At 41.5% G+C, this 23,830-nt stretch overlaps 2 protein-coding genes across 2 annotated transcripts in view; both read right to left on the bottom strand.

Annotated features, from left to right (window-relative positions):
• LOC109927753 (peptidyl-prolyl cis-trans isomerase-like) overlaps positions 1-753 on the bottom strand; it is a 9,577-nt gene extending 8,824 nt beyond the window's left edge. Inside the window, exon 1 of the mRNA XM_020527760.2 lies at positions 709-753. Coding sequence (XP_020383349.2) covers positions 709-753 — 45 coding nt within the window. The remainder of the gene's footprint in view (positions 1-708) is intronic.
• Positions 754-12,431: 11,678 nt separating this feature from the next.
• Positions 12,432-23,830, bottom strand: part of LOC109927752 (peptidyl-prolyl cis-trans isomerase-like) — a 23,883-nt gene continuing 12,484 nt past the window's right edge. The window contains exons 2-6 of the mRNA XM_020527759.2: positions 21,859-21,889; positions 21,686-21,774; positions 21,497-21,593; positions 12,712-12,787; positions 12,432-12,630 (exon numbers count right to left, since the gene is read on the bottom strand). Of these exons, the coding sequence (XP_020383348.1) occupies positions 12,495-12,630; positions 12,712-12,787; positions 21,497-21,593; positions 21,686-21,774; positions 21,859-21,889 (429 nt within the window). The 3' untranslated portion in view covers positions 12,432-12,494. The remainder of the gene's footprint in view (positions 12,631-12,711; positions 12,788-21,496; positions 21,594-21,685; positions 21,775-21,858; positions 21,890-23,830) is intronic.

Here is a 23,830-nt window from a genome sequence, read left to right as displayed (position 1 = left end):
TTTCTCCTCCACGGATGCTGCCAGACCTGCTGAGCTTTTCCAGCAACTTTGTTTTTGTTCCTAATTTACAGCATCCGCGGTTCTTTTGGTTTTTACATGTTAATGATGACTGACAATTAGCTGCCAGGCTTTGTTTAAATTTTGAACCAGGCAGGTTGACTGATTGGGCAAGGCATTGCCCTGAGAAATGAACTGGCAAATAGCTATTACTTATTTTAAGTTGCTTTTTTTTTGTTTTGCTTTGCTTTGCTTTGTTTTGTTAAGTTGAACCAAGCTTGTTGCAAAAGAACTGGGCCCTGTTTATTAATAGGCTCTGTTTACTGACACCAACATATTTGTGTGCATAGTTCGGGGAATATACCCAGAGTTAGGGGAGAGATTGGATTGGGAGTAATAGGGGGAGGTGGGGATGAGACATCAGGACTGGCGGGAGGGGAACTGTGGGGACATGAGGAACGCCTGGGAAGTGGAGGGGTGGAGTGAACTGAGGGGGTGGTGTGATAAAGGTTGTTGGGGGTGAAGAAAGAACCTGGTCGGGAATGTGGGTGTGACAAGGATAGTCCAGGAGCTGGGTGAATGAGGACATGAGATGGGTGGGAGAGGGCCTGTGGGCCCTTAGGTTCTCTTCCTCTTCCCTTCTCACTCTGGGAATTCCCCACCAAACCGCATCGTATGTTCGGCATCCCCTTCCCCACCACCGAAGCTCACCTCCAAATCACACGTGCTTCCCTGCGCACACACATAGTAATACATTAGTGTATAACATCACACGTAGTCTATGTGATGATGTCAGTGCTTGGACCCATGAATTGTCCAATGAGCACGCGCACATGGTTGCCCACAGTTGTTGGTGTCAGCAAACACTGCCTTATTAACATACACACACCATTATCAGACGCCATTTCCGCCACCTCCAGCAAGATTCCACCTCTAGACACTTATTCCCCTCCCCTCTGTTGCCTGCCTTGCGCAGGGACCATTCCTTCTGTGACACCCTGGTCCACACTTCCTTCACCCCCAACACCTCCCCATAGCCTTACGGCACCTTCCCCTGTAATTGGCGAAGGTGCAACACCTGCCCACTTACCTCCTCCCTCCCCAGTATCCAAGGGTCCAAACATATCTTCCAAGTGAAGCAACACTTCACCTGCATTTCCCAGAATCTAGTCTGCTGCATTCGCTGCTCACAATGTGGTCTCCTCTACGTTGGGGAAACGAAGCGTAGACTTGGTGACTGCTTCGCAGAACATCTACGTTCTGCTCGCAGAAAAGACCCTGAACTACCTGTTGCTTGCCACTTCAATGCACCACCCTGCTCCCTGGCCAACATCTCAGTCTCTGGCTTGCTGCAGTGTTCCAGTGAAGCCCAATGCAAACTGGAGGAACAACACCTCATTTTCCGCTTGGGGACCCTACAGCCCTCCGGAATCAATGTTGAGTTCAATAATTTTAGGGCCTAAACTCTCCCATGTCCCAGCCCCCTACCCCACACACAAGGCCTTGTTATCACATAGCCTGCCATTACATACCCCCTGTTGTTAGTCACTAACAGTCCCCATTAACAACTATTCACCCTCCCAGACTGATTGTTAGCAACTCCTTTGTCTGTCCAACTGTCTTTCCCTCTCTTTGGGCCCTATCCTATTGTTTACTCCCTATCCCACCCAACTTCCTATTTTCTGCAAATAAACTGACGTTTTCCCAGCCACCATCAGTTCTGAGGAAGGGTTACCGGACCCGAAACGTTAACTCTGTTTTTTCCTTCACAGATGCTGCCAGACCTGCTGAGCTTTGTTTTTGTCATGCCTTATTAATATATGATTGGAGAATATGCAAGTGCACCACATGTGAGCCGACTGATCGTCCTAAATTGGTTGTCAGTGCTATTCTTTGTGTGCTCATCCTTCAACAAAATGTGTAGTTTTTCAGCTATAGTTCGAGGATGAGAATTTTAAAATGGAGATTTGCTAAACTGAAACAGTTTAGGTTAATGAGCACAAAGTGAAGACTGAATGGGATTTGGTGAGAGTGTAGACACAAATAGCTGCATTTTAGATGACCTTAGGCTTACAGAGAGTATAACTTGAGAGACCAGCTCGGAGTTTGTTGAATTAGTCAGGTTTTAATGTAGCAAAAGTATGGATGATGGTTTCAGCAGTAGATCAACTGAGGCGCTGGAGTCCATGATAGTATTAGGTGGGCATAGGCAATCTTAATGATAAGCAATAGGAAACTTGATCAGTGGTTAGAGATCAGTTCTGCAGAGAACATTCAGGTTCAAATCCTGCCATGGCAGATGCTAGGGTTTGAATTTTTCAGTATAGAGGTTGGGACATCATTTTGAGTTTGTACAGGATGTTGGTGAGGCCTCTTCTGGATTACTGGGTACAGTTCTGGTCACCCTGCTATAGGAAGGATGTTACTAAATTGGAGAGGGTTCAGAAAAAAGGGTTTGGGATGTTGCTGGGAATGAAGGGTTTGAGGAGTTATAAAGATAGGCTGGGACTTCTTTCACTGGAGCACAGGAGATTGAGGGGTGACCTTATAGAGGTTTCTAAAATCATGAGGGGCATTGATAAGGTGAATAAAAAGTGTCTTATCCATTGGGTGGGTGAGTTCAAAACTAGGGGGCATATTAAAGTGAGAGAGAAAGATACAAGAAGGACATGAGGGGCAATTTTTTTTACACAGTGGTTCATATGTAGAATGAACGGCCAAAGGAAGCGGTGGATGCAGGTGCAGTTACAACATTTAAAAGATATTTGGATAAGTACGTGAATGGGAAAGGTTTGGAGGGATATGGGCCAAGTGCAGGCAAGTGGGGCTGGTTTGGTTTGGGAAAATGGCTGATGAGAACTAGCTGGTTCGAAGGGTCTGTTTCCATGCTGTATGACTCCATGACTCTAAATCTGGAATCAACAGATGACCTTGAAACCATTGCTGAATGTCTTTTAAAAATCCATCTGGCTCACTAATGTCCTTTAGAGAAGGAAACTCTCATCCTTACCTGGTCTGGCCTCCATGTGACTCCAAACCCACTGCAATGTGGTTGACTCGCTGACAGTTAGGGATGGGCAATAAATGCTGGCTTGGCCAGCAATGCCCACATCCTATGAATGAATTTTAAACAAAGTTTGCTGTTGTTTTTAATATTTAGTTGGAAGAAATATCTGAACTTGCAATGAATGTTGGAGAAGCATTCTGGCAATTTAGAGTCAGTGGAGGGGTTGAGAGAGCTGAAGATGAAATAGAGGTGGGTGTGTCAGCCTACTTGTGGAAATGTTGTTTTTCATTTATCATAAAAATAACATTGTTATTGCCACTGTTTCATAGTCCCACATGGCAATTTGTGCCTGCAGTTATCCAGATGTGTTAACCTTGTAATGTGTACATAATACACTGCAAATCTTGGCTTTATTAAAACCCAACATATAAAAGTAGTGAAATTGTGAGAAACCATAACAAAAGACAGGTTATTCCTCAGATTATTGTTTAATTCTAGGCATCATACCATAGGAAGGGTGGTAAGCCTTGTAAAAATGAAGCCTTGATATGTAACTTCAGTTATTGTGAAGAGACTGGCATGATGTTCTCCTCAGGAAAGAAGGCTAAGAGAAGATTTGATAGAGGTGTCCAAAATATGAATGATTTTGATAAAGCAAGCAAGGAAAAACTGCTTTGAGTAAAGAGAGAATCGGCAATCAGATGACACTGATTCAAGGTAATTGGTAAAAGAGAACTGTTTTTACCTTGAGTTCTTATTTGGAATGTGCTGCATGAAGGCATGGTGGAAGCAGATTACATAACTTTCAAAAGGGAATTCTATAAGCATCTAAAAGTTTTTAAAAAATATATAGGTTTGAGAAAGAGCAGGGGCCACGGGATTAATTGGATATGTACCAAAGAGCCAGCACAGATGTGATGGGATAAACGGGTCCCAGTTCCCTTTGCAACAATACTGGGAGTAGACACACAACATAGACTGTGGTTCAAGAATATGGCTCACCACCTTCACAAGGGCAATTCAGGATGAGGAAATGCTAGCCAGTAAGATTTTTATCTTCCATCACTTGAAAAATGAAGAAAAATGGCTAGGCTGTAGGCTCCAAGATTCATAGACTCATACAGCGTGGAAACAGACCCTTCGGTCCAATCATTCCACGCCGACCATGTTCCAAAACTAAAACTAGTCCCACTTGCCCGCATTTGGCCCATATCCCTCCAAACCTTTCCTATTCACGAACTTACCCAAATGTCTTTTAAATGTTGTAACTGTACCTGCATCCAACACTTCCTCTGGCAGTTCATTCCACACACGAACCAATCTCTGTGTAAAAGAGAAAAGTCGCCCCTCATGTCGTTTTTAAATCTTTCTCCTCTCATCCCCCCCATCCTAGGGAAAAGACCCTTGCCGTTCATTTTATCTATGCCCCTCATGATTTTAAAAATCTCAATAAGGTCAATCTGGATGGGTACATGAATAGGAAGGGTTTGGAGGAATATGGGCCAAATGCTGGAAAATGGGACTAGATTAATTTAGGATATCTGGCTGGCATGGATGAGTTGGACCAAAGGGTCTGTTTCCGTGCTGTACATCTCTATGACACCCCTCAACCTCCTGCACTCCAGTGGAAAAAGTCCCAGGCTTTCCAATCTATTTTTTTAAAATTTCAAACCCTTCATTCCTGGCAACAGCCTGGTAAATCTTGTCTGAACTCTCTCTAGTTTAATAATATCCTTCCTATAACAGGGTGACCAGAACAATACACAGTACTCCAGAACAGGCCTCACCAACATCCAGTACAACATCAATATGACCTCCCAAATCTGTAACTGAATGGTCTGAGTAATGAAGGCAAGTGTGCTAAATGCCTTCTTAACCACCCTATCTACCTGTGACACCGTCAGAAGTCACACAACACCAGGTAATAGTCCAACAGGTTTACTTAAAACGAAAAGCTTTCGGAACACTGCTCCTTTGTCAGGTGAAGTGGAAGGAAGCGTACGTGTGCTTCCTGACGAAAGAGCAGCGCTTCGAAAGTTTTTGATGTTAAATAAACCTGTTGGGCTATAACCTCATGTTGTATGACTTCTGACTTTGTCCACCCCAGTCCTACATGGCCATCTCCACAATATACCTGTGACACAAATTTCAAAGAATTATGAACTTGAGCCCTCGGATCTCTCTGTTCTACAATTCTACCCAGGGACCTACCATTAACTGTGTAAGTCCTGTCCTTGTTTGTATTACCAAAATGCAATACTTCACATTTATCCAAATTAAACTCCATCTGCCACTCCTCAGCCTCTTGTAATCTTAGACAACCTTCTTTACTGTCCACTATACCAATTTTGGTGTGATCTGCAAACTTACTAACCATGCCTCCTATACTCTCATCCAAATCATTTATATAAATGACAGACAAAAGTAGACCCATATCAATCCTGTGAAATTTCTCTGGTCTCAGGCCTCCAGTGCAATAAAAACAACCCTCCACCACCATCCCCATTTCCTATGTTAAAGCCAATTTTGTATCCAATTGGCAAGCTCAACCTGAATCCCATGTGATCTAACTTTTCTAAATTAGTCTACCATCCAGAACCTTGTCAAAGGCTTTACTAAAGTTCAAGTAAACAATATATACTCTGCCCTTATCAATCTTTTTGGTTACTTTACGAAAGAAAAGCCTGAAGTGATTATATGACAAATAAGAGGATTTTACAAGATTGATAAGGATGCTACTTGTGCAATGAAGAACAAAATACCAGGAGATGTGAATGGTTACAGCAAAACCATTATATCATCTTTTAATATTCTCAGACAATGTCAACTCAACAACAGCATATATTGAACCTTTAATAAACTATCCCGAGGTATTTCACAGAATTATTATAAAACCATGTATGGCACCAAGCAACGTCAGGAGATATTGGGTCAGATGGCCAAAGGTGTAGGTTTTAAGCAGTATATTAAAAGTGGAGGAAAACTAAGGTAGAAATGAGTGTATGGAGGTATTCCAGAACATCAAGCCTGGTACACCGATGTTGGAACATTTAAAACTGGGGATGAACAAGAGGGTAGAACTAACAAAGCATACATATTGTGGAGGGATAGAAGGCTGAAGAAGATTAATGACGTGGAGAGGAATGAGGTTGTGGTGTGATTGAAAACAATGATAAGAATTGTAAATTAATGGCAAATCTTGACATCTCGAGCATATTGCTAGAAATACAATTTCAAAGGAAAAGTTGTCACACTCACGATCTTGTGGGAGAGCTCTAAAATCTTCAACTTTTTCATCAGCATTCAAAAACAAGTCTTTTCTTGGGTTTAGACAAGTGAGCAGATCTCTTGGTCTTATTGTCTGTCTTTCTGTGATTTCTACTCTATGCTGCCCAACAGAAGCCGCCACATTGTGTTACATGGTCAGAGGCAAGCCTGGCAGTGAAGACAGGAAGATGACAACAAGCCATCTCTGAGAGCCTCAAACCATGTGTAAGACAGAGGTACTGAGAAGATAAAGAATATGGACTGTTGTCTGCTGCCAGTGATGTGAGTAATCTGTCTGAAGGTTAGCAGAAGAGGGCTTTGTGCTTTGTCACACTTCAACTGTTGCTTTTGGTGAGAGGCCTTCATTTTAGTCGGGGTTCTGGTAAAGCAAATGTTCCTATTTCACATTTTCTATTCTAAATGTTATTTTCAAGACTTAAATTTGCTCAGACAACAGAGTTCTTGAAGTATAAGGTTTGGGGCATTGGGTTGTTCAGTGGGTTAAGTGTTGGCCTTGGTGTTAATTCAGGCTAGATGCAATAGCTCACTGGCTCTTGGTGGCTTGCTTTCTAATAAGGCTTAAGTTATAAATGTTAGATTGACATCAAACTCTATCAGCATTTGTTCTATTAATTTCCCTTTTGTGACCTACGATAATGATTTGGAATGTATTTCTTGAAAGGCTGATGGAAGTTAACACAATCTTCCAAATGGAATTTGTTAAATAATTGAAGGGAAGCATACAGAGCACTGGGAAAAGAGGTGAAAGCAATAAATTGATCAGCTTTACAATTCAGCAGCACTGTAGCTAGATGACCCCCTTTTATGCTGTGTCATTCTGCTGTGGAGGGAATGTGAATCCTTTTTTTAACACTTGAGGGATTTTTAAAAAATTGTATTTTTTTCTGTTGCAGTATTCTATTTTTAATGAGATTAAATAAACTCGGAAAAATATTGATAAATGAATAATCTATATTGTTTTATGTTCGCACAAAAACCAGCAACTCATGGGGGTATTTCTATCAGCTCTCTGGATTTTTGAGTTTGTCTTGTGATTTATGAGATGGTTTGATCCATATGAGGCATTTTATAGCCTTCTGATCAAAATGCCAGGTTCAATGAATTCTGATAATTATTGTGCCTATTATCTCAATGTGTTGGGACGTTATGCAGGCTTAGGAGACACGATAATTTGGATGAGCTAAAGTTTACTGTCATTGGCGATCACTTGCTAACAAGTATGTATATCTACCTAGCAAGTTCCATGTCACTAGGAATGGATTCTGTGAGCCCTTTATGTGGCTGATGAACCCAATCCTAGAGCTATATCTCCAATCACACATTTTGTAGGTGTTTCTGAGCGGTGGAATTAGTCCTTGGCTTTGATCATTAGCATTTATTTTTCCGGTTCCTTTCTCAGTATTTCCTCTTGCCAACAGGTATTCTTGAAGAATTGTGACCCTTCCTATAGGAAGTTCCTCCAAGTCAATTTCTTCTGAATGAGGGCCTCCCACGCATTGACATCTATGTTGCATTTCTTAAGGCAAGCCTTCAGGGAGTCTTTGAAATACTTCCTTTGTTCTTATTTTGTTTAAGTGCCTTCCTTGAGGTGGATGTAGCTGATGTGCTTTGGCAGTCAGAATTTGGATATTCTGGCTGGCACAGCGGACTTGGTTTCAGACGGTGGTCTCAATGCTGGTGCTATTAGTTGCTTCAAGGACACTGATGTTAGTCTGCCTATTCTCCCAGCTGACAATCCGTCTCAAAAAGTGTTGATGGTACTTCTCAAGTTACTTTAGGTGGCATCTATTTGTAGTCCAAGTTTCACAGCCATACAGAAGTCAGAAGGATGATTGCCTTACTTGCAAGGATCTTGGTAACAGCACAGATGGTCATCAAAGACTCATCCTTCGCAGTCTGAAGGTGCACTCGCAGATGGGATGGGGTGTTGAATCTCCACAATGATGTCAGTCTTAAATGAAAGGTGGCTCCCCAGGCAGAGGAAATGTTTCACATTGGGAGGATTTTTCCTTTGTACTTAATTGAAGGATGGCGTGCAACTTGCACTGGCATGGGTTGGTAAAGGACTTGAGGCTGAGACCAATTCTTTGGCATGGTTTTGCGAAGGTGTTAAATAAGGCTTGAAGATTCTCTTCTGAGAGAGCAGTGATGACATTATCTGTATATTAAAGTTCCCAAGCAATGTTGGTGTCATTTTCTTCTTGGATTTCAACCTGTTGAAGTTCATAAGTTTTTCCCATCCATCCCCTAGACAATGTCCACACCGCTGGGAAGCTTGCTGTTGACAAGATGTATAATGGGCAATGGAGAAATGGGTAGGGATGATGACATATCCCTGATTGACTCCTGTCTTGACTTCTAAGGATTCTGCCTCATTACCTTCAGTGAGAATTGTCACTGATGACTTGTCATGGAGAAGATGGAGGGTATTGATGAATTTCTCTGGTTTTAGCATTTCCTGATTGACTGACTGAATCAAAAGCCTCAGTCAGATAGATGAAGGCCACGTAGAGTGGTTGGTTGATGTTATTCCTGGCATTTTTCTTGGAGATGCCAAGCTGTAAAAATCATGTCCTTAGTTCCACTGTTTGGTTAGAAGCCACACTGGCTTTCAGGAAGGATTTCCTCAGAGATTGGGAGAAGGTACCTAGCAAGGATTCTGGCAATTATCTTCCCGGTGATGGATGGGGTGGAGCGGAGGGATTCCTCTGCAGTGTTCCTGAGATTTCTTCTTCTTTGACCCAGATTTTCAGTAAAAGTTAATATATGATGGTTAAGCTCTGCTCCTCTAAGTTTGAAAATATCTTCTGGAATCCTGTACACTCCCATGGCTTTTCCATTCTTCATTTGTTTAATGGTGTCTTCGACTTCTGTCATACTAGGTTGGAGTCCAAGGTCATCTTTGACAAGGAGTTGGGGGATTTCCTCATCTATGATTTCATTCCTGGTTTACGAGTTCTTTGAAGTGTTCTCTCCATCAGAGGCTGATGTTTTCTGTGTCTCTGAAAAACGTTTTGTCCTTACTCTGCAGTAGTTTGAGTCCAAAGGTATTGGGCCCATGTATTGCCTTGGTGGCATTGAAGAAACCCTGGGTGTCATGCTTGTCAGCAAGAAATTGCAGCTTCTTGGCTTTTTCAGTCCAGTTTTGGTTGATGTTCTTCTTTGTAACTGTGACTTTGCTGTTTGATGAGTTTTCCTCTTTGTCTTGCTGTTAATGGCATTTTACCAGGCATGCAGAACTTTCCTCTTCTGTCTATGATGACTTAGATGATGGGGTCATTCTCATTGAACCAGTCTTGGTGTTTCCTGATCTTAGTTATTATTTCTTCACAGTATGAGTTGATGGCTCTTTCACTTCATTAAAACGAACTCTGAAGATTTTGGTGAAGATGTTGGAAGGTTGCTAATCTGCTTGGCTTTTGAAGTCGCTAATGTTGAGCTTTTTTCCGAACCATTTCTTTGTCGTCAACTGTGTCTGATGGCATTTGATGGACATAGAGGAGCAGATGGTCTATCCAGCAGTCAACTGCCCTGGTCATTGCTTTGGTAATGAGGACATCCTTTTATTCTCTGGATTGATTTATGACATGTTGAATTATGTGCCCGTGCTTTGATTTTGGATGCATCTAAGAAGTCTTGTACTTGTCTTTTTGGTAGAACAGCTGGTCTTCTGCACATTTGATGAACAGGAGGATTCTGCTGGAGTTGAGATTCCCAAATCCTCCCTTTCCAAAGGTTCCTTTTCACAGTTGGGAGTCCTTTCCAATCCTGGCCTTGAAATCCCCAAAGAGGATCATTTTATTCTCCTTAGGGATGTTGGTGAGAAGGATGAAGTAGAAGCCTTCTTTGGTCTCATCTGTGCCATGAAATGTTGGGGCATAGGCACTCATGACTGCTGCCTTCTGGTTCTTGTTAAGTTGCAGATGGAGAGTCATAAAGTGACTGGTGGTACCAAAAAGGAGCTCCAAGGGTGGTTTTTGAGATTGTTCTTCATGGTGAATCCAATTCCATGCCTCCTGGGTTGATCCTCAGCATTATGCCTCCAGAAGAACGTGTAACCACTGCCATTGTCCCTCAGCTACCCTTCACTAGTCTTCTGCAGGGAAGCGATATCAGTGTTCAAGTACCTAAGTGCATAGGCAACAGGGGCAGTTCTTGGCACCCGATTGCTTTGCTGATTATCCATGAGTATTCATGCAATCCAAGTTCTATGATTGAGTTTGACTTTGGTTTTTAGACCACAAATGATTGAGCTTGTTGAATGCAGTTTCCAGCCAGATCAAAGAGGCAACTGACTGTATTTAGGGCACCTTTTCTAGCTCCTTCCCCAATGCGGATTGAGCAGTGTGGATTCTGAAGAGGGCTGTGCAGTCATAAAGCTGTCAATGCTCTCCTGTTCCTGTTTGAAGAGTGAAATGACTGAGTCAAAATCCACTGCGTATGTGCCATTCCAAAGCTAGGGATTTCCAAACACTCATCTCTGTCCCTTTGCGTCTCACCACAGGGCTTGTGTTTTATGTGTATGTGTGTGTGTGTGTCTGTGTGTAGTGTTGAATTACTCTAGATTGATGCTTTTTTGCTGAACATCTTGTAACGTGGGAATCCTATCGCAATGCAGCAGACACGTGGTCCTTGGCAGATGGTGGATTCAGTTTTAGCGGCAAGGAAACCTTGATGACTGGGAATCTCCCTGCTGCTGCAGCCTTCATGTGCTGTCACAGTCATTGATATCACCGACGTTTTGCATCTGAATCGCCAGTGAGGACTTGTTTTGGATTATGCTTTATTTAGTTCCTTCCCTCTGACCTTAACATCATGGGTGGTCCTGCCAGAGGTTGAAAACTGCTGACAGCCTCGCTCTCTGAATCAGTGAAACACTCTCCTCCACAACAAGGTGGTAATCCAAGGAAACGGAAGTAAAGTACATAGAGCAGAAAATGAGAAATTGGCAGGATAGAATTAAAATGATCAAATCCAGAGTTCATACAGCCATGGACAAGGATTTCATCAACAAATGAGCTGAGCCAGGGTCAGAATCAGGCAATGTTGGAGATGGAAGGAGATCATGCTGAAATGGTCAGTAGCTTATTTAAGTGGATAAAATTTCAGCTCATCCAGTAATAAATGTCAGACAAGCTGTGTCATAAATCAGTTGCTATGGAGAGATGGTGTGTATTTTCAATGTTAGGAGAGGTTAAGGGAGGAAATTTGTAGCTGGGGATGACACAACTGAAGACAGGGGTGTGTGAAAAGCTAGAAGTAGAGAGCAGTTTATAATGCTTCTAAGTTGGTGTCAAACCCAACCTTGAAGTTATCCTCTGCACACCAAGACTGCTTTTCCTAATTATATTAATGTTCAAGATCCCAAAATTGACCCCTGGGGAACAACACTACAAACCTTCCTCCCATAAAATATCCATTGATACTATTTGTTTCCTATCACTCAGTCAATTTTGTATTCATATTGCTGCTGTCCTTTTTATTCCATGGCCTATAATTTTCTTCAAGTCTTTTGTGCAGTACCATATCAAACACCTATTGGAAGTCCATGTACACATCAACAACATTACCCTCATCAAGCCTATCTCTTCAAAAAAACTTCAGCATATTTATAAAGGGAAAGTTATGTTTTAGTAATATCTCAGAAGCTTCCCCACCACTGAAGTTAGACTAACTGGTCTGTAATTGCTGGGTTTATCTATCTTCCAAACTTTCTTGAAGGTGACTGTAATGTTTGCAATTCTCCAGTCTTCTGGCACCTCACCCAAGTCCAGACCAGGCAAAGATTACAGTCAATGTCCCTGCAATCCACTCTCATTTCCTTCATTTTCCTTGGATCCATTTCATCCAGTCCCAATGATTTGTCAACTTCAATTACCTACAGCCTAACACTTCTTCCTTTAATCAATTTTGAACCCTTTTTGTGACAGAGTTTCTTCTTCTGTCACCATAGTCTGGGAAGCATCACCCACTTTGGAAAAGATAGATACAAAATTTTAATTTAAACACCACAACCATGCCCAACCTTCTATGTTTAAATCCCATTTTTGGTCTCTAATCAGCACTCAACTGTGGCATTTTAATTGGTATCTGCGGAATGAGAATGCACATAAATCAATTTGGTTTTATAACCACATAATACAAGCAGAAACAGAAATGACTTTTATTTAAATTCTACAATTCAGTTTGCAAATAAAAAAACTCAAGGCAGCTGTCCACAATCAGCAATGACAATTTTCTTTGTGGGTTTGCCATCTTTGCTGCCGCATGAGTCCATCTTCTTCACAATATCCATTCCATCAATCACAGAACCAAAGACAACATGTTTTCCATTCAACCTTCAAGATTCAAGAACAGTGGTGAGCACCAAATCCTCCAGTGAAAAATTACAATGAGAATTTAACTATACATGAACTTACCATTTAGTCTCTGCAGTGCAGATAAAGAACTGGGAACCATTTGTATTTGCCCCAGCATTGGCCATGGAAAGAATACCTGCAAGAGTAAGATTACAAAAAGTAAGCATTCCAGAAATATGTTCACATTCCTCTTTCCTGTACAATTTGTACTTAAATTCATTATCTTGGTTATATTTTTGGATGTGGATGAACAACTTGGAGGAAAGAAACAGTGACAGTGATTTAGGGTAGGAGGAAAGAGGCTTGAAGAGTTGACTAGACCTGGTAATGGAAGTACATTCACATGCATATTTTGAAAATGGATAAGCATAGAGCAAGATGGACGGACTTAAATCAGGCATTGAGAATGCTGAGGCCCAATGTATTGGCCATGTATTCACAGTGGAGAAGCAGCTGACTGGACACAATAGGTTAGAGAGCTGGAACAATTCAACTCACATCAACATAGTCAATCCCAAAACATGAAAAATATTGGTTTCCCCTGCAGGAGAAAATGGTCCAATTTGCTCTGTTTTTGGTACCTGTTGCATAAGGCACTGAGTGCCTGAAAGGCTTAACTGGCTTCATAAAACAAACTCCGTTCATAAGGACATAAAATTCGATGTCTGCAAGGAGCTAACCAGTTCAATGTTTGTTACCAAAGCAATGTGTTTTGTAGCAGTCAGTTTTAAGCAAAGCCTGAGGTCTTACTATGGATTTTCACATAATCCAGATGTATTGTAACATGCTGTTAGATAACATGTAACAAATTTTTATTGTTTTTCAAGACAGAGACAACATCCTGCTGAAGACTGCTTGGACATCCTTCCATGCGTTCTATCAGTAACTCAGCAATACCGGTAAGAGGAATTGGTGGCAGTAAATCACCCGATCCCACCCAGTATCTCAGACTGTTCTGGTGAACATTACCACAATGCATAACATGCTGACCAAGATGTGGATTTTGCCATTGTACCAGTTAATACCTCCTCCAGTTAAGTTATCCCTGGTTTACAATTGCCATATTCTCCATTTCAGCAGCACTACCATGTGGGCGCTGACTTCAGCCAAAGTGAAACTCAAGAAAAGATTGATCGTCTAGGCACTTGGCAAATTGTCCTTCCACGATATTAGAAACAGTGAAAACAGCAGAAGAACCTGGACAGGTCAACAGACTTGTTGTTTGAAAGCTCAAGCAAGAAATTAAAGGGAACACTGCAATTCAATTGCACCCTTTAAATGAAATGATTTGTGTTATTTTGAACAAACAGATTTTAAGTTCAGGTTTAATACCAGTAACTCAAAAGAATCCTTTACACTGAGCCAAAAAAGACAACTCCCCATTCAATTTCTCCATTCTATCTAAATGTTTGATCCCTCCCTGTCTTACACCTCACAACTGAACAAATACCACAACCCTATACCTGAGTAATCAGTTTCCATACGGTGTATTTACTCACACCCAGCACTGAATTTTGGTTGCTTAAATGAGAGTTAGACTCCCTCAGCCTACTTTCCAAGTCAGCATGATCTTATCAATGAGTCAGTCTCCTCAATTGAGCACAATGACTCTATAACTAAGTCAGTAGAGCCTGGAGAGAGATATAGTTTTTGTAGGTGTAGTCTGCCAGGAGTAGACAGCAGGAGTGAGAGACTAGAGTTGTCATCTGTAGTTGATAAGTTTGATTTAGTTGATTAGGTTCAAAACGGCAGGAGAACTTGGCCCCAGGAAATACTCCTCCTGCAATCAGTGGGAAGTCAGCGACACTTTCAGAGTCTGTGGTGACTACATATGCAGGAAGTGTGCTCAGTTGGAACTTCTGATTTTCCACATAGAGCAGCAGGAGCTGTGGATGGACTCACTATGGATCATCCATGAGGCTGAGAATGTCGTAGATAGCACGCTTAGCGAGATTCTCACACCACCAGTAAGGGATGCAAAGGCAGAGAAGAGTTGGGGGACCACCATGAAGTGTGGGCGGGCAGGCAGTGCAGGAGTCCCCTGTGGCCATTCCCTCTCAAACAGGTATATCATTTTGGATGCTACTGGAAGTAAGATGGCCTCTCAGCATAAAGCAGCAGCAGTAGCCAATCAACAGCACCATCACTGGCACTGTTGTACAGCAGGGAGGGTCGAAGTTTAGGCGAGCAGTACTGGTTGGGGACTTTGTAGTCAGGGCACAGATAAGTATTTCTGTGGCTGCAAGCAAGACTCCAGGATGGTGCGTTGCCTCCCTGGTGCCAAGACAGTCTCTGAGTGGGCGCAGGATATTCTGAAGACAAAGGGTGATTAGCCAGGGGTTGTGGTGCATATTAGTACTCAACAACATAAGCAGAAAGACAGATGAGGTCCTGCAAAGGGAATTAGGTAGAAAGTTGAAAATCAGGACCTCCAGGGTTGTAATCTTAAGATTACTTCCTGTGCCACTTGCCAGTGAGGCTAGGAATAGGAAGATAATTAAATTTAAATTTAAATTCAATGGCTAAAGAACTGGTGTAAGAGGGAGGGCTTCGGGTGTGTGGATCAATAGGACGTGTTCAGGGCAGGTGGGACCTGTACTAGAAGGACGGTTTGCACCTAAACTGGAGGGGCACCAATTTCCTAGCAGGGAGGTTTGCTGCTCAGGAGGGTTTAAACTAGTGTGGCATGGCTGCAGGAACCATAGCAGCAGAACAGCAAGTAAAATGACCAAGGAGGAGTCAGAGACTAAGGTCAGCAAGCCTTAAGAGGAAGAACAAACAGGGAAAGGTTACTGAACACAGCAAGACTAGCGGTCTTAGGTGTATTTGTTTCAAAGCGAGGAGTATGACAGGTAAGGCGGATGAATTTACAACTTGGACTTATGCCTGTAGCTATGATGTTGTAGCTATTAGAGACTTGGGGCAGACTGGTAGCTTCGCGTTCCGAGATCTGGATGTTTCAGGTGAGATAGAGAGTGATGTAAAAGAGTTGGGTAGTTGCATAACTGATAAGGGAGAGTATCACAGCTGTACTGAGGGAGAACACCTTGGAGGGCTCATCCAGTGAGGCCATCCGGTGGAGCTCAGGAATAGGAAGGGTGCAATCACTTTAATGAAATTGTACTACGTGCCTCTTATTAGCCAGCAGGTGACAGAGGGACAGATAATGGAAAAACTAAAAACAACAGGGTTGCTGTAGTGGATGATTTTAACTTCCCCTATATTGACTGGGATTCGTTTGGTACCAAGGGCTTAGATGAGGGGGAATTTGTTAGGCGTGTTCAGAATGATTTCTTTGAAACAATAAGTAAATACCCCAACTAGGGAAGGGGCCATATGAGGCCTGCTATCGGGGAAAGAGCCAGTCCAGGTGATCGAAGTTTCAGTGGGGGAGCATTTTGGAAACGGTGATCATAATTTTACTTATGGATAAGGACAAGTATAGTCCTTGGGTAAAAAGTATTAATTTGGGGAAGGCTAACTACAACAATATTAGGCAGGAAGTGGTGAATGTAGATTGAGCTAGCTGTTTGAGGGTAAATCCACATTTGGCATGTGAATCAAAGGCCAGTCGATTAGAGTTCAGGACCAGCATATTCCTGTGAAAATAAAGGATATGGACAGTAAGATTTGGGAACTTTGGATGACAAAAGAAATGGAGAGTTTAGTCAAAAAGGAAAAGGAGGCACAAGTAAGGTTTAGAAAATTGAAAACAGACAAAGGTCTTGAAGAATACAAAGATAGCAGGAAAGACCTCAAACAAGGACAGGAGAACAAAAAGGAGCATGAAATGCCTTTGGCATAAAGGATTAAGGAGAATCACAAGGCATTTTATACGTAAATCAACAGCAAAAAGGTAGCTAGGAAAAGGTAGGTCCATTCACGGATAAAGGAGGGAATTTATGCATGGATTTGGAAGGCCTAGGTGAGGTCCTTAATTAATACTTTGCATCGATATTCACAAAAGAGAAGGACATAGTGGATTGAGAGTCTCGGGAAGGGTGTGTTGATATTCTAGGTCATGTCAACATTAAAGAAAAAAGTGGTGATGTTGAGTGTTTTAAAAAGCATTAATACTTGTATGTCATCTTTAGTCACAGGCGAGGTCCCAGAGAACTGGAGAATGGTCAAAATTGTTCCTTTATTTCAGAAGGGCAACATGGATAATCTGGGAAACTGCACATGTAGTTTGCCTGTAAGTGAGCTTTACATTAGTAATTTCCTTACAACTAGAGAAGATTCTTAAGGATAGAATTTACTCACATTTGGAAAAGTATGGACTTATTAATGGTAGGAGGTGTGACTTTGCACAGGAAAGGTCAGTCTCAGTCACAGTAGTACAGCACGGAAACAGACGCTTCCATCCAACTCGTCCATGCCAGTTATCCTAATTAACCTTTCCCATTTGCCAGCATTCGGTACATATCCCGCTATACCCTTCCTATTCATATTCCCATCCAGATGCCTTTTAAATATTGTTATTGTACCAGCCTCCTCCACTTCCTTTGGCAGCTCATTCCATACATGCACCAGCCTCTGCCCCTTAGGACTCTTTCAAATCTTTCCCCTCATGTTAAATCTATGCCCTCTAGCTTTGGACTCCCCTCCCCTGGGGAAAAGACCATGGTATTCACCCTATCCATGCCTCTCATGATTTTATAAACCTCTACAAGGTCACCCCTCAGCCTTCGACACTCCAGGAAAAAGAGCTCCAGCCTAATCAGCCTTTCCCTCTAGCTCAAACCCTCCAACACCAGCAACATCTTTGTAAATCTTTTCTGAACCTTTCAAATTTAATATCTATCTTGTAGTAAGGAGACCAGAATTGAATGCAGTATTTCAAAAGTGGCCTAACTAATGTCCTGTACAACCACAACATGACATCCCAACTCCTGTACTGAATGCACTGACCAACAAAAGCAAGCATACCTATAGCCTTATTCACTCCCCTCTCTACCTGCAACTCCACTTCAAGAAATTATGAACCTGCACCCCAAAGTATCTTTGTTCCGCAAAAGATGCCATTGCTGCGTTAAAGCAGATACAGTCGGTTAAGAAAATGAACTCAGCTCACAGATAAGGTGAACAGTGCAGAAGGCGTTTGGCAGAAATGTTTTGAAACAAAAACAGAAGTTGCTGGAAAAGCAGGTCTGGCAGCATCTGTGAAGAAAAAAAATCAGAGTTAATGTTTTGGGTTAGTGACCCTTCCTCAGAACTGATGGTGGTTGGGAAAATGTCAGTTTATATACAGAAAATAGGTAAGGGGTGGGGTAGGGAGTAAATGATAGGATAGAGCCTAAAGAGAGAGAAGAGCAGTTGGACAAAGGAGTTGATAACAATCCGGCTGAGAGGGTGAATAGGGGACTATTAACGTAGCTGTAATGTTCTATGTTCTAATGACTGACAATAGGTGGCGTGTAATGACAGGATATATGACAACAAGGCCTGGTGTGTGGGGTAGGGGGCTGGGACATGGGAGAGTTTAGGTCCTAAAATTATTAAACTCGATATTGAGTGCGGAGCGTTGCAGGATCCCCAAGCAGAAAATGAGGTCTTGTTCTTCCAGCTTGCATTGAGCTTCGCTAGAACACTGCAGCAAGCCAGAGACAGATGTTGGCCAGGGAACAGGGTGGTGCGTTAAAGTGGCAGGCAAGAGGTAGTTCAGGGTCTTTTTTGTGAGCAGAACGTCAGCCACCATCAGTTCTGAGGAAGGGTTACTAACCCGAAACATTAACTCTGATTTTTTTCTTCACAGATGCTGCAGCAACTTTTGTGGAGTGGTCACCCAGTCTTTGCTTCGTTTCCTCAATGTAGAGTAGACCACATTGTGAGCAGTGAACGTAGTAGACTAGATTCTGGGAGAAATGTTTTGAGGTGGGGGACAGACTCGAATGAAATAGGCAGCCTCAGGCATATCTTGTTTTAAATAGGAAGAAGAAAGTTACTGCTGAAATGTTGGTGCTACATCATGCTATGCAGGCCCTTTCCAATGAAAAAAAATTACGAACTTTTGGTGTAATTGGATCATTTGATTAAAACACAGACAGCTATAACTCCTACATTGAGATTCCATTTTTTTTTGAAGCTAACAAAATTGAAGCAGACAGTCGTCCTTGTGTTCCTCAGTATTATGGAGGGAAAAATGTTTCAACCTTCTGAATAGTCTGATACAGCCAGAAAAGCTGGATTCCAAAACCTTATGAAGAAACAGTTGGAATTGTACAGAACCATTTTTCACCAAAATCATTGGTGATTGCTGAAAGATTTAGATTCCACAAATGAAACCAGCATAATGGTGAATTTATCTCTCAGCTCATAGCAACTTTAAAGATGTTAGCACAATACTTCCAATTTGGAGACAAATTAAATGATGCTATCAGAGACAGACTCGTGTGTGGTTTAAAACGTGAAGTAATCCAGAAAAGACCACAAACAGTGAGGAACCTAGACTTTAAGAAAGCATTGGAAATAGCAGCCAAGGAAGCTCAACAGCTAGAGTATGACAGCTGAGATACGGGCACCAACACATGCTCAAAACTGTCATCGTTGTGGAAAAAAAAAGCTTACGCAGCAACAAGTTACTGGTATGAAGAAGCTGTATGCAGAAAGTGCAGCCAAAAAAAAAAAATGGCAGATTGAACAGGCGGTTGAGGAAGAAACATGAACAACACAGCAGAAGTACCAAAACCAAAAGGAAGGAGGACAAAAGTATGGTACAAAAAAAGGGGCACGTGAAAAAGCACAGAATCTCAGTCCATTGAGAAGCTGTTATTAAGCACACTGGTCATCGCTGGAGACACCAACCGACACTGGATCATTCCCTTATTGAACTGCAAATGGGTATCAAATGGAGGTAGACACAGGAGTGGCGGTTTCATTGATAGATGTATCAGAAGCAGACGAGTCACATTTTCACAGTTGTAGCACAAAGTGTACTAAGAATGTACACAGGCAAATTGATGTCTTTAAGGGATTGTAGCAATAAGAATGTTCAGTTATCTGGTCAGCCTGCAGATTTGTTGTCAAAGGATATCTTCCATCTGTATTGGGAAGAAAGTAGCTGGACAAAAATCAAACTCAACTAGGCTGAAACAAATTGCTTGTCAGATTCTGAGAGTGATCCAAGGAAAATTCTAAAAATGATAAATTCTAAGCAAACTTGCCATTGTTTTCAATGGAAATCTGGGAAGCATGGGAAAAATCTGTCAAATTGAAAATCAAGGAGAAGAATCAAGCAAAAGGTGAGAACAGTACTTTAATCAGAGGCTCCTGTGGTAATGTCCCTGCTGCTGGGCCAAGAGGCCCAGGTTCAAGTCATACCTGCTCCAGAGATGTGTAATAACAGGTCGATTAGAAAATATGGAGAACCACCTAATTTAGAGAGAGGTGGGCACCATGGATGTGTATACATTATTTCTCCCTCCAACTCCAAAACAGGGCTCTTGTGGCACACTGGTAGTGTCTCTACCTCTCAGCTGGAATACCTTGGTTCATGACCCACCTGCCCTAGGGGTGTGTAATAACACCTCTGATCAGGTTGATTAGAAGGTATCTAGATCAGTGCCTTATGCAATCAGACCGAAGTTCAACGCACAAATAAAGGTGAAAAGAGATCTTTTGAATGCATTAAATACAGTGATAAATATTGCTGGACTGTAAATGGGTTGTTAGTGGAAGGCAATGAACAAGTTGAGGCAAAAATATATGACTTTAATATTAAGCTCCTTCAGATACTGGATAAGTAATTTTCCAGCGTGAAACTTAACTCAAAAGTCACATTGATGGTGAAAGAAAAACCAGCAGAAATCACAAAGCAATTTAAGAACTTGATGGTGACAATAGGTGAAGAGATTTTACTGAGCGGTAAAAACTTCTAATCCTGATTCTTTAGTGAAATGGTTAAAGGATGACAAAAATTAGAAAGTTATACATTTGAAATATCTCAGCAAGGAACTGTGAACAAATTGATAATTTTTCAAAAATAAAACAGAACTGCAGGCGGATGCTGGAAATCTGAAACAAAAACAAAAGTTTCTGGAGAAACTCAGCAGGTCTGGCAGCATCTGTGGGGAGAAAGCAGAGTCAACGTTTTGGCTCCAGCGATCCTTCTTTGAAATGCTGATAAATTCATCAAGTCACTGAAGGATTGAGGAAAATATACGTGAAACACACTTCTAAAGCCATTGTAAACAAGGTGCTAAATTAATTTATCAAAAGAATTACACTATGAAAATTGAAGAGAAAGGAACTGCTGATGTAGAATGTGAAACAGAACTGCCAGCACGAAAGGTTGTTTGGAGAAAAGAGAATCGCCAGAAAAACAAAGAAAAATGGATAGATACGAGGTGTGCCAAAAGCCTCATAGGAATCAAAGTCCTCTGAAACGTCTTACCTGTTGACTGTTGTATATAGGATTGTAAATATTGTAAATGCTTTCATTGCAGCAACCGCTGATGTAAAGAGGGAGGAATGTTGTGAATTTCGCAAGAATGTTGGACTGTAACTTTAAGAGTATGATCACATGACATCAGCCATGTGAGGGAAATGTCCAAGTCTAGTTTGTTGCCTTGTAAAGCAAACACCTCCCTTAATAAAGCTCCTGCAGTTGTCAAACACTTCAGCCTCCATTCTTTCTTCGGAAGCCGTGTACCCCATTCATTTCTTTGAGCCTTTTCTTAAAATACAATACATTTTCCCTTCTTCACCTTAACAAATTCATCTTTATTTCCACTCTCTCCTCACTTACTTTCTTTCCCAACATAACCCTTAAAGTCAATGGAAACAGATCAAGCTCTTTATTGAGAGATGCCCTCATCCCGTGAATGAATATTAAAAAAAAAGTTACCAGGTCCTGTGTGCTTCAATTGGAAATTCTCATCAGCAAACTTCTCTCCATAGATGGACTTACCACCAGTGCCATTGTGTTTTGTGAAGTCACCACCCTGAACAGTTGAGAGTTGAACAAGTCATTAGTCGTTTAATCAAACAGACAGCGATATTACCAACTAAACATAAAATTACACTGCTGCCTCACCTGGCACATGAAGTTAGGAATGATTCTGTGAAACGTTGAGTTCTTGTAACCAAATCCCTTCTCATGAGTGCACAGTACACGAAAATTTTCTGCAACAAAATTGTTCAGAGTATTAGCACACATGTAAATAACAAACTTGCTTCATCTCAATATAGTCAGTTTCAGGAACTTACCTGCAGTTTTTGGGGTCACATCAGCTCTGAGCTAAAAGAAACAAGCAGAGCACAACTTCAGTATTTACGTACAGTGATTTAAAAACACTAGTAGTCATTATTTCAATTTTGTATTAAGGTTCTTTATATAAAAAAATCAATCATACATGCAGAAAATGTGAGTGTTACCTCAAATCTGCATTCCTGTCTACCCTGTTAACCTTTCAGCTTCTTGCTTAAGAAGAATCACCAATGAAAATATTCAAAGCACTCTGCTTCCATCGCCTTTTCAGAAAGGGAATTCTAAAGACTGGTGACCCTCAGAAATGAAAATACTTTTCATTTCTATTTTAAAATCAGGAACCCTAATTCTTGAAGAGTGGCTCCAGTTCTGGATGCTGTTTGTGCACCCTCTTTGCAGCTGTAATACTGTATTTTGCACTCCGTTCTGCTACCCTGATGCACTTTGTATGATACAATGTGCCTGAACAGCATACAAAAACTATTGTTTACTGTCTCAATACATGTGACAACAATAAATTAAACTCAAACTCAGATTCTCCCTCAAGAAGAAAAATCCTCTTCACATCAACCCTGTGATGACCCCTCAGGATATTATATACATGTTGGAGGTCATGATGGTAGATGTTCCAATTCCTCTATTAAATGGGTGACCAGGAATCTCTCCCGACCTTACCACCTGCCATGTGTGTGTGTGTTGGAAGCATTGGCAGATTTGGCTGCACGATAAACATACCTTCCATGGCCATCAAGCCATGGATTAGGATTCAAACCAGAAAGTTCTGGCTCAAGAGGTAGGGTGCTACTCACTGCATTACAAGACCACCTTGACAGGGGAGCCATTCAAGTAAGGGGGATGAAATAGGAACATCGTTGTGATCGGGGACAGTGTAATCTATTTAAATCTGTACAAACTGTTATCTGTAGTTGTGAGCAGGGGTCCCAAAGACTGTTGCCAGCCTGGTGCTAGGGTTAGGGACATCACCTTGGGGCTAGAGAGGAATTATGGAGACAGTTACACAGAGACCAGAGCTGGGACCTAACTGTTCAGGGGAATGTGACTTTTTGAAAGGACAGGACAAAGGAAAGGGTGGTGGAGCCTTGTTGGTACATGATGGAATAAGTACAATAGCAAGAAATGCTATTGGATCAGTATATGGAAAATCCGTATGGGTGGAGGTAAGAAATAAGGGGAAGAAGACACTGATGGGAGTAGTCTCTGGTAACAGCTATACTGTAACACAGTAAACCAGGAGATAATGAGGGCATGCAAAAATTCAATGAATAACTTTAATCTTGAAAAAGACAGAAAAAAAAAAAAATGAAATTGCCTGAAGCAGCCACGATAAAGACTTCGTAGACTGTATTCAGGACAGTTTTGTTTCAGAACAATATATAGTGATTCCAATCTGGGATTAGGCTAATTTAGATCTGGCAATGTGTAATGAGGCAGGTTTAATAAGCAGGGACCAAAATATGGTAGAATTTATCATTCACTCAGAGTACGAAACTTGGATTGGAAACAACTGTGCTAAACCCGTGTACTAATCAATAAAAAGTAATTACAAAAGGAACAAGGACAGTTTAGTGACAATGGACTGGGAAAGGGGTTTAACAGAGAAATAGTTAACAATAGTTCGACATTGGTGAGAGCAGACTCAATGCCTCGGTATCTGTTTCCCCACACGGGGTCCTGAATTAAGCAGTAAGCTCTTTATTAAAAATGTAAAATGCCAGTCTTAGCCAGGAGCACTTGATGCCAAAATGTGCCTGGACGTAATCTCAGATTGGATACTCTTCTAGGGAGTGTGATGTTAGTTCCTTCTTACAGCCAAATAGAAGTAATATAATTGTTGTAAAGAGTGTTCATTTGTTCAATATTAAAAATGTCACGATTTTGAGTTCAATAAACTGTTAATCTATATGAGACAACAAGGTGCAGGGCTGGATGAACACAGCAGGCCAAGCAGCA

Source organism: Rhincodon typus, chromosome 34 (genome assembly GCF_021869965.1).
Source record: "Rhincodon typus isolate 14 chromosome 34, sRhiTyp1.1, whole genome shotgun sequence".
Lineage (NCBI taxonomy): Eukaryota > Metazoa > Chordata > Chondrichthyes > Orectolobiformes > Rhincodontidae > Rhincodon > Rhincodon typus.
The sequence above is the reverse complement of the archived record's forward strand: the minus strand, read 5'-3'. Positions and strand labels throughout refer to the sequence as shown.